This window comes from Cnephaeus nilssonii (assembly GCF_951640355.1).
Source record: "Cnephaeus nilssonii genome assembly, chromosome: 1".
NCBI lineage: Eukaryota > Metazoa > Chordata > Mammalia > Chiroptera > Vespertilionidae > Cnephaeus > Cnephaeus nilssonii.
In genome coordinates, this window is record NC_137072.1 from 94,430,348 (window position 1) to 94,444,719 (window position 14,372).

A 14,372-nucleotide genomic window follows, 5' to 3' on the forward strand; every position below is an offset into this window, starting at 1 on the left:
GCACACCCTGGCCGGGCCCACCTGCTTAAGGCTACAAAGTTTCAATTATAGAAGGTGAATTAACTGCCACAGAAATGGCTGCTGGCCGCGGAGGGAGCCCCAGGCTTGGCTCTGCTCCAGGCTACAAAGTTTCAATTGTAGAAGGAAAATAAATTCCAGATACCAGGGCCTCTGCTTGGGTTGCCAGGGGGCGTGACCAGCCTGCAAACCACCACAGGCCCCTCGCTCAGGCCACCCCAAGCCCCAAGGGAACCCCACCCTGATCAGGGACACCCTTCAGGGCAAACCAGCTGGCCCCCACCCCTGCACCAGGCCTCTATCCTATCTAATAAAAGAGTAATATGCAGATTGATCATCACTGCAACACACAATATAGCTGCCCCCATGTGGTCAAAGATCCTGCCCCCATGTGGACACAAGATGGCCACCACAAGATGGCCAGCAGGAGAGGGCAGTTGGGAGACACCCGGCCTGCAAGGGAGGGCAGTTGAGAAGGACCAGGCCTGCAAGGAGGGCAGTTGGAGGTGATCAACCCTGCACGAGAGGGCAGTTAGGAGTGACCAGGCCGGCAGAGGAGGGAAGTTGGGGGCAAACAGGTTGGCAGTGGAGTGGTTAGGGGGTGATCAGGCTGGCAGGCAGAAGCGGTTAGGGGCAATCAGGAAGGCAGGCAGGCAAGCAGTTGGGAGCCAGCAGTCCTGGATTGTGAGAGGAATGTCCGACTGCCCGTTTAGGCCCGATCCCACTGGGATCGGGCCTAAACGGGCAGTTGGACATCCCTCGAGGGGTCCCAGATTGGAGAGGGTACAGGCTGGGCTGAGGGACAACCCCCCTCTGTGCACAAATTTTGTGCACCGGGCCTCTAGTACTATATAATAAAAGGCTAATATGCAAATTAACCAACCAGTAGAACAATCAGTCGCTATGATGTGCACTGACCACCAGAGGGCAGATGCTCAATGCAGGAGCTGCCCCCTGGTGGTCAGTACGCTCCCACAGGGTGAGCGCAGTGGCGGTGGCGGGAGCCTCTCCCACCTCTGCAGCAGTTGGACATCCCCGAGGGCTGTGGACTGCCGGAGGGTGCAGGCCAGGCTGAGGGACCCCCCCTGAGCACACAAATTTCATGCACCGGGCCTCTACTAGCTTAATAAATTTAGTTTATTGTTTTAAAGAGAACTTTAAATATTTTCTTACTTGCCACTTAGTACTGCCACTCCTACTGTGCTCCTGGGAGTGGACATAGTGGCAACAAAATTCCACTGGCGCGCCTGAGGGTCCCATCTTTCCACCGTATTCAGATAGCTCCAGCCGTCATGCCCTCCAACTGCATACATGGGACCTTCCAATACAGCCACACCTACAAGACAAGAATGGCTTAAAAATCACTTTTTTTATTTTTTTTATTTCTTTATTGATTAAGGTGTCACATATTTGTCCTCATCCCCCCATTCCCATCCCACACCCCTCCCCACGGATGCCCCCACCCCCCTGTTGTCCTTAACCATTGGTTAGGCTCGTATGCATGCACACAAGTTCTTTGGTTGATCTCTCCCCCCTACCTCCACCCTCCCCTACCCTCCCTCTGAGGCCCGACAGTCCGATCGATGCCTCCTTGTTTCTGGGTCTGTTCTTGTTCATCAGTCTATGTTGTTCATCATTTCCCCTAGATGAGTGAGATCATGTGTTACTAGAAATATACTTATAAGAACCGAATGTGAGACGAGCAATAATAGTTATGCTGACAGGCAAATGAATCAGTCTGTAGTAAGTTTCTTTCTGGAGCAACAGTTCTTTTGAGACCCAATTTCAGTGTCCACCAGTTCCTTATGTGTACATGTCGGCACTGACTTTTCAGCTCTGGATGGTGGACAAATGGTGGTAATGCAGGTCTGACTCCCTCTGGTTTGGTCTCGCCCGGACCCAGGGGCGCGGCTTCACCTGGACTCAGGGGCGCGCAGCCTCACCCGGACCTGGGACCCAGCATCACCCGGGCCCCGGGGCGTGTGGCCTCACCCGGACCCAGGGGCGCATGGCCTCACCTGGACCCAGGTGCGTGCGGCCTCACCCGGTCCCGTCACGTTTTAATTGAAATGTAAGTACAATGAATCTTAAACATGCAAATTTAACTAGGCAAAAATTTATGATGTAGACATCTGGGTTACTCACAGCTCTTCTTGGTAGACAGGTGGGTGAGTGAGGGGGAGAAACAGCACTATAGCTCTGGTCTTAAAAGTTTTAGAGCACCCGTGGCTCAGTGGGTAGAGCGTCAGCCTGCGGACCAAAGGGTCCTTCCTGGGTTTGATTCTGGTCCAGGGCACATACCTTGGTTGCAGGCTCTGCCCAGGCCCGGGCCCTGGTCAAGGCGTGGGCAGGAGGCAACCAATCAATGTTTTTTCTCTCTGTCTTTCCCTCTCTCTTCCACTCTACCTAAAAATCAATGGAAAAATATCCTCGGATGAGGATTAACAAAAATAACTAAATAAATATCTAAAAATATATTTAAAAAAGTTTTAGAGGCAGTATTTTGAGGACCAACAGTGAATTATTGAATGAAAAGTAAAAAGTCTCTATCATTGCCTTCTCTGTGCCTCTTTAAATTTTTCTGGGTTTTACTCATTTGTGCTTAATAAATAAAACACAATAATGCTAAAGATGTTTAAATAAGCATTTCAATTAGGTTAGATAATACTAATTGTCAACACAAAATACACATGTCAAAAGTGGCTCATCAGCCCATCATGCTACACTAAAATATTCATGCTTTTATTTGTATTAGTTGCACATGTACATTTATGCACATGCTTGTTTTCTCTGCTCCTGCTCCTCAGATGAGAGAGAGCATGTGAAGAAATGCTTGGCAATCTCTTCTGACTCTGCAGCTGCCACACTGGTCTTGCTCTGCCTGGTACAGAATGTAAACATGCTGTGGAGGCCTAATCCTACTTAGGAACAAACCTGCAGTGATACTCACCAAGGCCGTGCCTATGTGTGGACATAGGAGGCATCACACTCCAAGTCTTTGTTTTGGGGTTGTAGCATTCTACAGTATTCAAAGTCTTCAGTCCATCTCTTCCTCCAACCACATACAGTTTGTCATCTAACACGGCAACACCAAACTGCAGTCTCCTCCCGTTCATATTTGCTACAGGAGTCCACATATTGGTGCGGAGATCATACTTTTCAATGCTTGTTGCTCCTTCATGGTAATACATAAAATTGTGTAAGTAAAAATTTCACCATGATTGAGTATTTTATGACATTATACAGATAAAAGTATAAATTTATTAGCATTGACAATAATACTTTTATTATATTCCAGTAAGCACCTGCATGATCTGATCCCTGCTTATATCTCTGACCTGTCTGCTAATATTCTCCAGGGCATACACTAGGGCATACATCTCCTACTATATTCTCCAGGGCATACACCTCCTACTATTTATTCTCCAGGGCATATATTATGCTCTGGTATTAAAAGATCAAGTAAAAGAAAGTTATTTGTCAAAGAAGGCTGAGAAGCATTAGCTAGAAGTGGGAGGAAAACCAGGGTAGTTTAGTGTCATGGAAGTCAAAGGGAAAAAAGTTTATAGCAGGGAGGACTATGAACAGTATCAAATGCTACTGAGAGGGCCAAGTAAGATGAAAACTAAACAGTATTACTGGTGACTTTAAGGAGAGTCCTTTGTTTGAGTGGTTAAGAGGATTGGGAGGTGAGGAAATGGAGACAGTGAACACAGATGATTCTTCGGAGACGTTTGGCTATAAAGGGGAGGAGAGAAAGATAGAAATTACGAGATGGGTTGAAGGAGGTTTTGTCTTGCTTTGCTTTTAAAATTGGAAAAACCTGAGTTTGTTTAAAAGGTAATGGGAAGGATGTAGTTATAAGGAGCGAAGCTGAAGATACAGGAGATTACGGGATCCTGAGAGGCAGGAAAGGGTAATATCAGAGCACAAGTGAGGGGCTGGTTTCACAGGGGGAGCGAGAGGACACACATTCTATTGCAACCAGGGAGGACAAGAGCGAAAGTATGGGTCATGTGCTTTGGGAACCGAGTGTGAGAAGTTTAGGAAGTAACTATCTGATGGGTGTCTACATTTGTGTAAGAATTGGAGGAGTCAAAGAATTCATGTTCTATTTATGAAGTGAGACCAGTGGAGTTAAGGGGGAAAAAAGCCCACCCCTCTAAAAAAGGGGTAAAAAAGCCCACCCCTCAGGTACAAAGTTTAGTTAGTGTCTACTTTAGTTCCCTCTTCTAAGCTTTTAATATAACATGCAATCAGTGCCATTCTTATAGGATACCAGTCAGGACAAACATTTATCCTAACAAATTTATTGCAATTAGATCATCAGAGCACCAATATTATTGATAATCTCCTAAAATTTAGAAATAGTTTTATTACATATGTTATCAAAGTTTCTCATTATTATAGTTTTCATTATTTTTTATTCACTCTATAAAAATTTTAGGTTATTTTAAATAAATACCAAGTCTTTTTCCATCTCTATATTTTCACAGAGCCATAAAGTAGACTCCCTTATACATAGTAGCTGTTCAAAAATACTTTTGAATTTGAATAGTCTTTTTTTTTAAATCTTCAACTGAGGATATTTTCCCATTAATTTTTAAAGAGAGTGAAAGAGAGAGGGACAGAGAGAAATATCAATGTGAGAGAAACACATCGATTGGTTGCCTCCTGCACGTGCCCTGAACCAGGGCCTGGACCAGGGAAAGCCTGCAACTGAGGTACATGCCCTTGACCGCAATCAAACCCAGGACCCTTCAGACCGCAGGCTGATGCTCTATCCACTGAGCCAAACTGACTAGGGCTGAATAGTCTTTCTTTGTAATTTTTAGCTATAAGGAGATTTTACTCATACACTCAGATTATTTTATGTAACGGTATAATTGATGCACCACTTTAAATTTGATCTTAAAACTATTCCTTCGTTAATGTATTTTCCTGCTAATGGATTTAAGAAATATTTATTTCATTTTGATTTTTAACTTATTTTTTATATCTAGTTCATTAACCAGTATCATAGTCTTATAAGTTGGTAACAAAAATTCTTTTGCTAATATCAAACATAATCTTACATAAAGTCTTAAAACACTATCTGAAACATATATCTTAAATATATATATCTCAAAGCATAAGAAAATCCCAACAACTGCAAAATTCTACATAAAAGTTTAGAACTTCCCTAATTTATATGGAAGAATTAACTTTTAAAAATAGGCACAAATATAACATTTTCCTAGTGGCTATTTAGAACCATTCCCACAGAGCTGGAGCTGAGGGGAAGGCTTGGGTTGCCCCCGGCGATGGAGGAAGCCAAGCTTCCCGCCCTGGCCTCCACTCAAGGCTACAAAGTTTCAATTATAGAAGGTAAATAAAGCCTAGATACTTGCTTCCAGCTGGCCCTGGCCTCCGCTCAAGGAGGCGCTTAAAAAAAAAGAAAAAGGAAAAAAGGAGGGGCTGGGACCTTGGGTTGCCAGGTTGGTGATCAGGCCAGGATGGGATGGTAGGGGCTGTTGGGGGTAAGCAGACCAGCAGGGGGGCCAGTTGGGGGTGAGCAGGCCATCAGTGGGGGTCAGTTGGAGGTGATCAGGATAGCAGGGGGGGGAAGTTTGGAGTGAGCAGGCCAGCAGGGGGGCAGTTGGGGGTGAGCAGGCTAGTGGGGAGGGAGGGTGGGGGCGAGCAGGCCAGCAGTGGGGGCAGTTGGGGGTGAGCAGGCTGGCATGGGGGGCAGTTGGGGGTGATCTGGCTGGCGGGGGGCATTTGGGGGCGAGCAGGCCAGCAGGCAGAGTGGTTAGGGGCAATCAGGCAGGTGAGCGGCTGGAGCCAGCAGTCCCGGATAGTGAGAGGGATATCCGACTGCTGGTTTAGGCCCGATCTCTGTAAACCGGCAGTAGGACATCCTTTGAGGGGTCCTAGATTGGAGAGGGTGCAGGCTAGGCTGAGGAACACCCCCACCCTCCGTGCACAAATTTCGTGCACCGGGCCATTAGTAATTAATAAAGAGATAACAGGTAAAGGCTTGAAAAAGAGAGGGAAAGATGGAGGGGAACAAGCAGTGCTAGGAATATATATACATATACACTTTTTTTTAGTATATTTTTATTGATTTCAGAGAGGAAGGGAAGGGAGAGAGAGATAAAAACATCAATGATGAGAGAGAATCATTGATTGGCTGCCTCTTGCACGCCCCACACTGGGGACTGAGTCCACAACCCAGGCATGTGTCCTTGACTGGAATTGAACCCAGGAACCTTCAGTCTGCAGGCCGATGCTCTATCCATTGAAAAAAACCAACTGGGGCATAGTAGATATTTAATACTCAGTATTTGAAGACTGATTATGTGGACTGTAGAGCTCTACAAAAATTTTCAAATACTTATACTATAACTCTAATCAGTTATCTTACTTTATGTATTTCTATACTATGTTGCCATCAAGCCTCTATTTAGAACTTAAGCATCTGTACATATATAGCACTTTGCTATATGTTATATGGAATAATACCTATATATTTGTATCTATATCGATCTTTGCTTCCATAAACCTAAAAGTTAAATAACAACATAAGACTTTCTATCAGAGCTCATATTTTTGTATTCCTTAGAGATGTTACATAGAAGAGAAACCTTTAGACATGGCTAATGCATCAAGTGTGGTAGCCGCCATACAAGTAATTCAAGAGGTGGCGGAGGACAACCTTCATTCATTAGACAAATACTTATTGATGCTGTTTATGTGCAAGGCACTGTTCCAGGCTCTGGGAATGTATTAGTGAACACAACAAAATCCTTGCTGTTCTGGAGCTTACCTGGGGAGAAGAGGTAGACAGACCATAAACAAATGTATCAGCTGCTATGAAGAAACATGAAGCAGACTAAAGAGATAGAAAGTGGTAAGCAAAGTATTAGAAAGTGATGGGTAAGAGGTTGTACTGAATGCTCAGAAAAGACCCCTTTGGTAAATTGACATTTGAAAGAAGATCTGAGTGAGTAATTTCTGCTAGATACCCCAGTATCAAGGCACAGAGCATCCATGACAGGGAATAGCTAATGCAGTAATCCCGACATGGGATAATGTTTGGCATTTAGCTGGGGACTGGGCAGAAGGGGGGAGGGAAGAAGTAGAATGAGCTGAGACCAGAGAGGTAACCAGTCAGAGACTGTATTGTCAGGGGATTGCAGACGGTCAGAATTCAGAGGAAGAGATTAATGTGTACTGCAAGATAATACAGAGAAAGCTCCTAGCACAATACCTGGCACCGGGGAGGCAGTATATATGGTGTTTATCTATCACTATGACTGTTAATAACAACTGTTGCAAGGATGATCCAAAGAATTCCCAGATGTCCTTGTGCCAGATTTCCCAAATGTTTGTTTTACTATATTTTCTTTCTATGTATGTATGTTTTCCCCCCGAACTGAATAAGAGTAAATGGCAGAAATGATGCCCCTATACCTCTAAATACATCAGTATATCTTTCTCAAAACAAGAAATTCTCTTACAAAACCATAACACAATCACCAAAATCTGGAAATTGACATTTATATAATGCTGTTATCTAATCTACAGACCTTATTTGGACTTTGTCATTTGTCCCAGTTATGTCCTTTATAGCAAAAGAAAATCCAAGATGATGATGCATTATATGTATATATAGGGGTCATGTCTCCTTAGTCTCTCATAATCTGAAACAATTCCTAAATCTCTTCTGTATTTTTTGACATTGATATTTTGGAATACTAGGGACAGACAAGTTATTTTGTAGCATGCCCCTCAATATGAATTTGTTTGTCTTTTCCTTATGAACAAATTCAAATTATACACTTTTTGCAAGAATACCACAGAGGTGCAGCTGAGTTCTTCTCTACCCATCTTATAAAATGCACATGCTGCTGGTTAGTCTCATTACTGGCAATATGACCTTTGGTTACTTGGTTAAGGCGGTGTGCCAGGTCTGTCCACTGTAAAGAGACTATTTTACCCTTTGTAACTACTAAGAAAGTGGTTGGGAGATCCTTTGAGACTAAATATCCTGTTCTTAAACTTTCACCTACTAGTCTCAGCATCCATTGATGACTTTTGACTGAATTAGTTATTACTGTGGTTGCCATGTGATGATTTTTCTAATCCCATCTTGGCTTCCACATTTATTAGTTGGCATTCTATTATAAGGAGGAGCTTTCCCTTCAGCCTTCTTTATGTGAATCAGTGTGGTCATGAACACTTATTGATTTAATAGTTTGTAATCTTTTAACTACATTATATATTTTTGATGCTGAAATTATCCTAGATTGGACAGTGGTAACCCCTAGAAACTGTTCTTTGATCTGTCTCCATCATTCTTTGAGCACTTCTTACTTTCTCGTTCTACAAGATGTTCTAGGTTTATCTTGTACTTTTTCTACCCCAATGTTAGAGCCAGCCATTTTCCCAAAGAGATCCTTGGCCATATTTATTACTAATTAAAATTCATTTTTCCACAAATAAAAGATTGTTTAATACCTTTTGTTGAATCCATTCCTCCAACGGCAAATAATGTACCAACAGTTGACTTCCTAGGTTTTGTCCGAGGACTTTGTAACATGGGTCGTCTCTCTGGTAATAAATGATACTTCATTGCTTCCATAATTAGTTTCTGACATTCTATATCATCCCGAAAAAGTGCATTATTTTCCATGTCTGCAAGGAACTAGAAAAAAAAGTTATATGTAAACTGAATGAATAAGAAAATAGGAAGGGTAAAAGAATAAACCATATAGTTCACAAATGGAAATATCTCACTTAAAAAAAATCCAAGTCTGGACACCTATTTTTAAGTAAAAAATGCAACATTTAAAAGATTCACATTTTAAATTTAATTGAAAAAAAAACACACGTGTGAGGTATACATGTTATGCTCTCAAATCTTAATAGTGTTTATCTCTGGGTAGTGGGGAAACTGGTGCTTTTTTAATAGTATTTTTTTTCACGACTTTCCTATATTTTCCAGATTTTCTAAAATAAATAATTTTACTTCCTTAATTATAGATCATTTTATTTTTATTTTTATTTTATTTTTTAAAATATATTTTATTGATTTTTTACAGAGAGGAAGAGAGAGGGATAGAGAGTTAGAAACATTGATGAGAGAGAAACATCGATCAGCTGCCTCTTGCACACCCCCTACTGGGGATGTGCCCGCAACCAAGGTACATGCCCCTGACAGGAATCGAACCTGGGACCCTTGAGTCCGCAGGCCGACGCTCTATCCACTGAGCCAAACCGGTTTCAGCTATAAATCATTTTAACTGAAGAGGAATAATTATAAGTTGACTAATTAAACTGCATTTATCTGTCCTCTCAAAACAATCTTCAAACAACAGCAAAAACAAACTTACCAACTTCTTAAGAGGCAAAGAACTCTAACTGGTTCTAAAATAATTAAAAGCCTTTGTGAGTCACTGAATCCTACTTTTTTACTTATGTAGTTTTATGTAAATGCATACACCCTTCCTTTTAAAAAGTGAATTTTTAAACAGAGTATGAGTTGAAAAATATTTTTATTTTCTTTCAGGTGGCTAGCCAGTTCTGTATGAACACCATTTATTAAATAACCTCTGTCATTTCCAACTGAATTGAACCTTGGTCGTATATTACATTCTCATAAATAGTCTCAGGATATATGAGATTTATTTTTTGATTCTTTATTCTTTTCCATTGATATGATTTATCTATTTCCATTCTAATACCATATATTTTTTAGTGTTTTTATAGTATATCTGATTACCTGATATAAATCGACCCTCACTGTTCATTTTACAGTTTTCTTGGCTATTGCTGAGTCTTTCCATATAAACTTGAGAGAAATATATCTAATTCCCCTCCACCATCCTGACCCTGTTGGAATTCTAATAGAAACTGCATTAAATTTATTTATTAATTTCCTCCCATTTCCCTTTCCCCAGCAATCACCACACTGTTGTCTGTGTCCATGAATTTTTTTCTCTTTTGCTCAATCCCTCCATCCCCCACCAGCCCTCTCTCCTCCACAGCTGTCAGCCTGCTTTTTATTTTTGAGTTGTCTCTATTTTGCTTGTTAGTTCATTAGATGCCACATATGAATGAAATCATATGGTACTTGTCTTTCTCTGACTGGTTTATTTCACTTAGCATAATCTTGTCCAAAGGGTAAGATTTCCTTCTTTTCTTTTCTTTCTTTCTTTTTTTTAATCCTCACTTTAGGATATGTTTTTATGGATTTTTAGAGAGAGGAAGGGAGAGAGAAATATCGAATGGTTGCCTCCTATACATACCCAGAGATTGAACCTGCAACCTGAGTTTGTGCCCTAATTGGGAATTGAACCCAACCACCTTTTAAAAAATATATATATTTTATTGATTTTTTACAGGGAGGAAGGGAGAGGGATAGAGAGTTAGAAACATCGATGAGAGAGGAACATTGATCAGCTGCCTCCTGCACACCTCCTACTGGGGAGGTACCTGCAACTAAGGTACATGCCCTTGACCGGAATCAAACCTGGGACCTTTCAGTCCGCAGGCACACACTCTATCCACTGAGCCAAACCGGGTAGGGCTGAACCCACCACCTTTTGGTGTACAGAATGACACTCAACCAACTGAACTACCAGCCTGGCAATTTCCTCCTCCTTCTTCTTCTTCTTCTTTTTTTTTTTTTTTTACAGCCAAGTAGTGTTTAATGTACCACAGCCTTTTTATCCACGCATCTACTGATAGACACTTGAGCTGCTTCCAAATCTTGGCTATTGTAAATAATGCTGCAGTGAACACAAGGACTCATATATTCTTTCATATCAGTGTTTTGGGTTTCTTCAGATAAATTCCCAGAAGCCTGTTTCATTTTTAATGTTTTGAGGTAACTCCATATGCTTTCCTCAGTGGCTGCACCAATCTGCATTCCCATCAACAGTGCAGGACGGTTCCCTTTTCACCACATCCTGGCCAACACCTGTTTGCTGAATTATTGATGATAGCCATTCTGACAGGTGTAAGGTGATATCGCATTGTGGTTTTAATTTGCATTTCTCTGATGAATAATGACATTGAACAATATAGAGTATTTTTGTTTCTGGTTTGAATTGATATTGCTTTAGTGTCTCACTATTTAGGATAATAGTTGCTATAGCCTTTAGTAACTCACCTTATATTACTAGTATATCTAGGTTGTTTTCTTCTCTACCTTTCTAAAGTTTTAATATTAAGAATGATTGCTAAAATTTTCCTCAAATACCCTTTACACATCTATTGATATGATCATATGGCTTTTTCTCCTTTATGTTTTTAATGCAATTAATAATTACCGCAACAGATTTCCTGAACCTCAACAATTCTTGTATTCCTCAAAAAAGACCTTCCTGGTCTTCCTTTTGATACCCTATAGCAGTGGTCGGCAAACTGCGGCTCGCGAGCCACATGAGGCTCTTTGGCCCCTTAAGTTTTTAGCAAAGGCCAGCTTAGGAGTACTCTAATTAAGTTAATAACAATGTACCTACCTATATAGTTTAAGTTTAAAAAATTCGGCTCTCAAAAGAAATTTCAATCATTGTACTGTTGATATTTGGCTCTGTTGACTAATGAGTTTGCCAACCACTGCCCTATAGGATTGCATTTGATAAGATAAGGTGTATTTTACACATCACATAATGCACCATTTCAAGTATATAATTCAGTGGTTTTTAGCAAATTTACCAAGTTGTGCAACCATTACCTTAAAACAGTTTTGGAAGGAACATTTTCATCACCTCAATTAGATCATGCCTATTTACTCTTTTTTAAATTATTTAAAAAAAATCTTTATTGTTCAAATTATTACAGATGTCCCTCTTTTTTCCCCTCATAGCTCCTCTTCACCCAGTTCCCACCCCACCCCCTCGCCACCCCACTGTCCGTGTCCATGGGTACTGCATACATGCATATAAGATCTTTCTCCCATCTCTTTCCGCCTCTTCCCCCCAAGAATTGTCAGTTTGCTCCATTTCCATGCCCCTGATTCTATTACATTCACCAGTCTGTTCTGTTCATCAGATTTTTTATTCATTTGATTTTTAGATTCACTTGATAGATAGGTATTCGTTGTCACGTTGTTGTTCATAATTTTTATCTTTACCTTTTTCTTCTTCCTCATCTTCTTAGAGAATACCCTTCAGCATTTCATATAATACTGGTTTGGTGCCTATTTACTCTTAATCTCTGTTCCCATCTCCTGTCCCAGGCACCAAACTGTCTTAATAGATTTGCCTTTTTAGATGTCTTATGTAAACAGAATCATACAATATGTGATCTCTTATGTCTTGCTTTTTAAAACATTTAGCTTATTTTTTAGGTCCATCCATGTATAGCATGTATCAGTACTTCATTTCTTTTTATAGTTGAATAATATTCCATTGTATGGATATGCCACATTTTGTCTATCTGTTCACCAGCTAATGGACACTTAGGTTGTTTCCAGATTTGGGCCATTATGAACAAAGCTGTTAAGAACATTGTCTTCGCCCTAACTGGTTTGGCTCAGTGGATAGAGCATCGGCCTGCCAACTGAAGGGTCCCAGGTTCGATTCTGGTCAAGGGCACATGCCCAGGTTGTGGGCTCGATCCCCAGTGGGGTACTTGCAGGAGGCAGCCGATCCATGATTATCTCTCATCATGGATGTTTCTATCTCTCTCTCCCTCTTCCTTCCTCTCTGAAATCAATAAAAATATATTTTTTTAAAAAAAGAACATTGTCTTCATGTAAGTATTTATGTTTTCATTTCTCTTGAGTAGATATCTAAGAGTAGAATTGCAGGGTCATATGGTAAATTTATGTTAATGTTTTAAGAAACTGCCAAACTGTTTTCCAAGGTGGCTGCATCATTTTATATTCCCATCAGCAATAAATAAGAGTTCCTGTTTCTTCACATTCTCACCAACAAATGTGACCATCTCCTTTTATTTTAGACATTTGAGTGAGTGGGAAATGTGGTTTTACTTTGCATTTCTGTAATGACTAATAATGTTGAGAATGTGTTCATATTTTGATAAAGGAAGAAGAGGAAGCTTCTAACAAAAGTTGCTGTAAGAAAGTTTGTGACATTTGGAAACAGGGAACAGCACACTAAAGGCCAAAAAGCCAAAGTTAGACATCTCAGGACCTATGTTAGAGTATGCATTTTGGTACTAATTATTCCATATTTCTTCTGTGCACACAAAATAGTTATACTTGCTCCAGAAACCATTAATGAATATGTACTGAGTTGGCTCATTTATATTAATCTTAATGTTTATATTACTTCTGTTATAAATAATTACTTTAGTCCTTTCTAAATAAAAATAAATGTGAAAAAAATTGTAGAAAGTATTCTTGAGAGACTTAATAGTTACTGCAATTTTAAGTAAAATATGTTTCTTAGCATGCTATAAATTATGAATAAACTAGAGGCCTGGTGCATGAAAATTCATACACTGGATAGGGGGGTCCCTCAGCCCAGCCTGCCCCCTCTCACAGTCCGGGAACCTTCAGGGGCAGGAGGTGACCTGGCTATCAGGGGAAGGCGACGCCCCCATCACACCTCTGCTGCTGCCACTGCCGGCAGCGCAAGCCTCGGGCGGCCCTGGTTACCTGAGCCTCGGGCCAGCCCTGGGTGGCTGGGCAGCTGACATCCGAGGCTTGCCTGCACCTCGGGCTGGCCCTGGGAGGCTGGGAGGCTGAGGGAACTGGGGGACTCCAGAGGCAAGTGTGTGGAGTGGCCGGACCCGCCTGGGGGCGGGCCCGGCCTTGCCCCGCGCACCTGCTGCCCCAGCTGGGCTGAGGGGACTGGGCGCCACCATCTAGTGGCTGTGGGCACTGCCATCTTTGAGGGCATGGCAAGCAATTAGCATATTCCCTCCTTATTGGCTGTGGGTGCCACCATCTTTGTGAGGGTGTGATGGTCAATTAGCATATTCCCTCTTTATTAGATAGGACTAGAGGCCCAGTGCATGAAATTTGTGCACTCGGGGGTGAGGAGGTCCCTCAGCCTGACCTGTGCCCTTTTGCGGTCCAGGAGCCCTCAGGGAATGTCCGACTGCTGGCTTAGGCCCGCTTCCTATGGGGAGCGGGCCTGAGCCATTAGTGGGAGATTCTTAGCGCTGCTGTGGAGGCAGAAGAGGCTCCCGCCACCACTGTTGCACTTGCCAGCCATGAGCCCGGCTTCTGGCTGAGCAGCGCTCCCCCATGGAAGTGCACTGACCACCAGGGGGCAGCTCCTGCATTCTGGTGGTCAGTGTGTGTCATAGCGATTGGTCGTATTAGCCTTTTATTATATAGGATGGGATTAATTATATTTTTTCCTCCCAAAGGGATTAATTATATTTCTGTA

At 41.8% G+C, this 14,372-nt stretch overlaps 1 protein-coding gene across 2 annotated transcripts in view; it reads right to left on the bottom strand.

Moving 5' to 3' along the window:
* The window catches only part of KLHL5 (kelch like family member 5), an 84,761-nt gene that overhangs the window by 15,903 nt on the left and 54,486 nt on the right, over positions 1 to 14,372 (bottom strand). For both annotated transcript variants that reach the window (XM_079769139.1, XM_079769140.1), the window contains 3 exons: positions 8,521 to 8,707; positions 2,969 to 3,193; positions 1,192 to 1,354 (listed from right to left, as the gene is read on the bottom strand). In XM_079769139.1, coding sequence (XP_079625265.1) covers positions 1,192 to 1,354; positions 2,969 to 3,193; positions 8,521 to 8,707 — 575 coding nt within the window. The remainder of the gene's footprint in view (positions 1 to 1,191; positions 1,355 to 2,968; positions 3,194 to 8,520; positions 8,708 to 14,372) is intronic.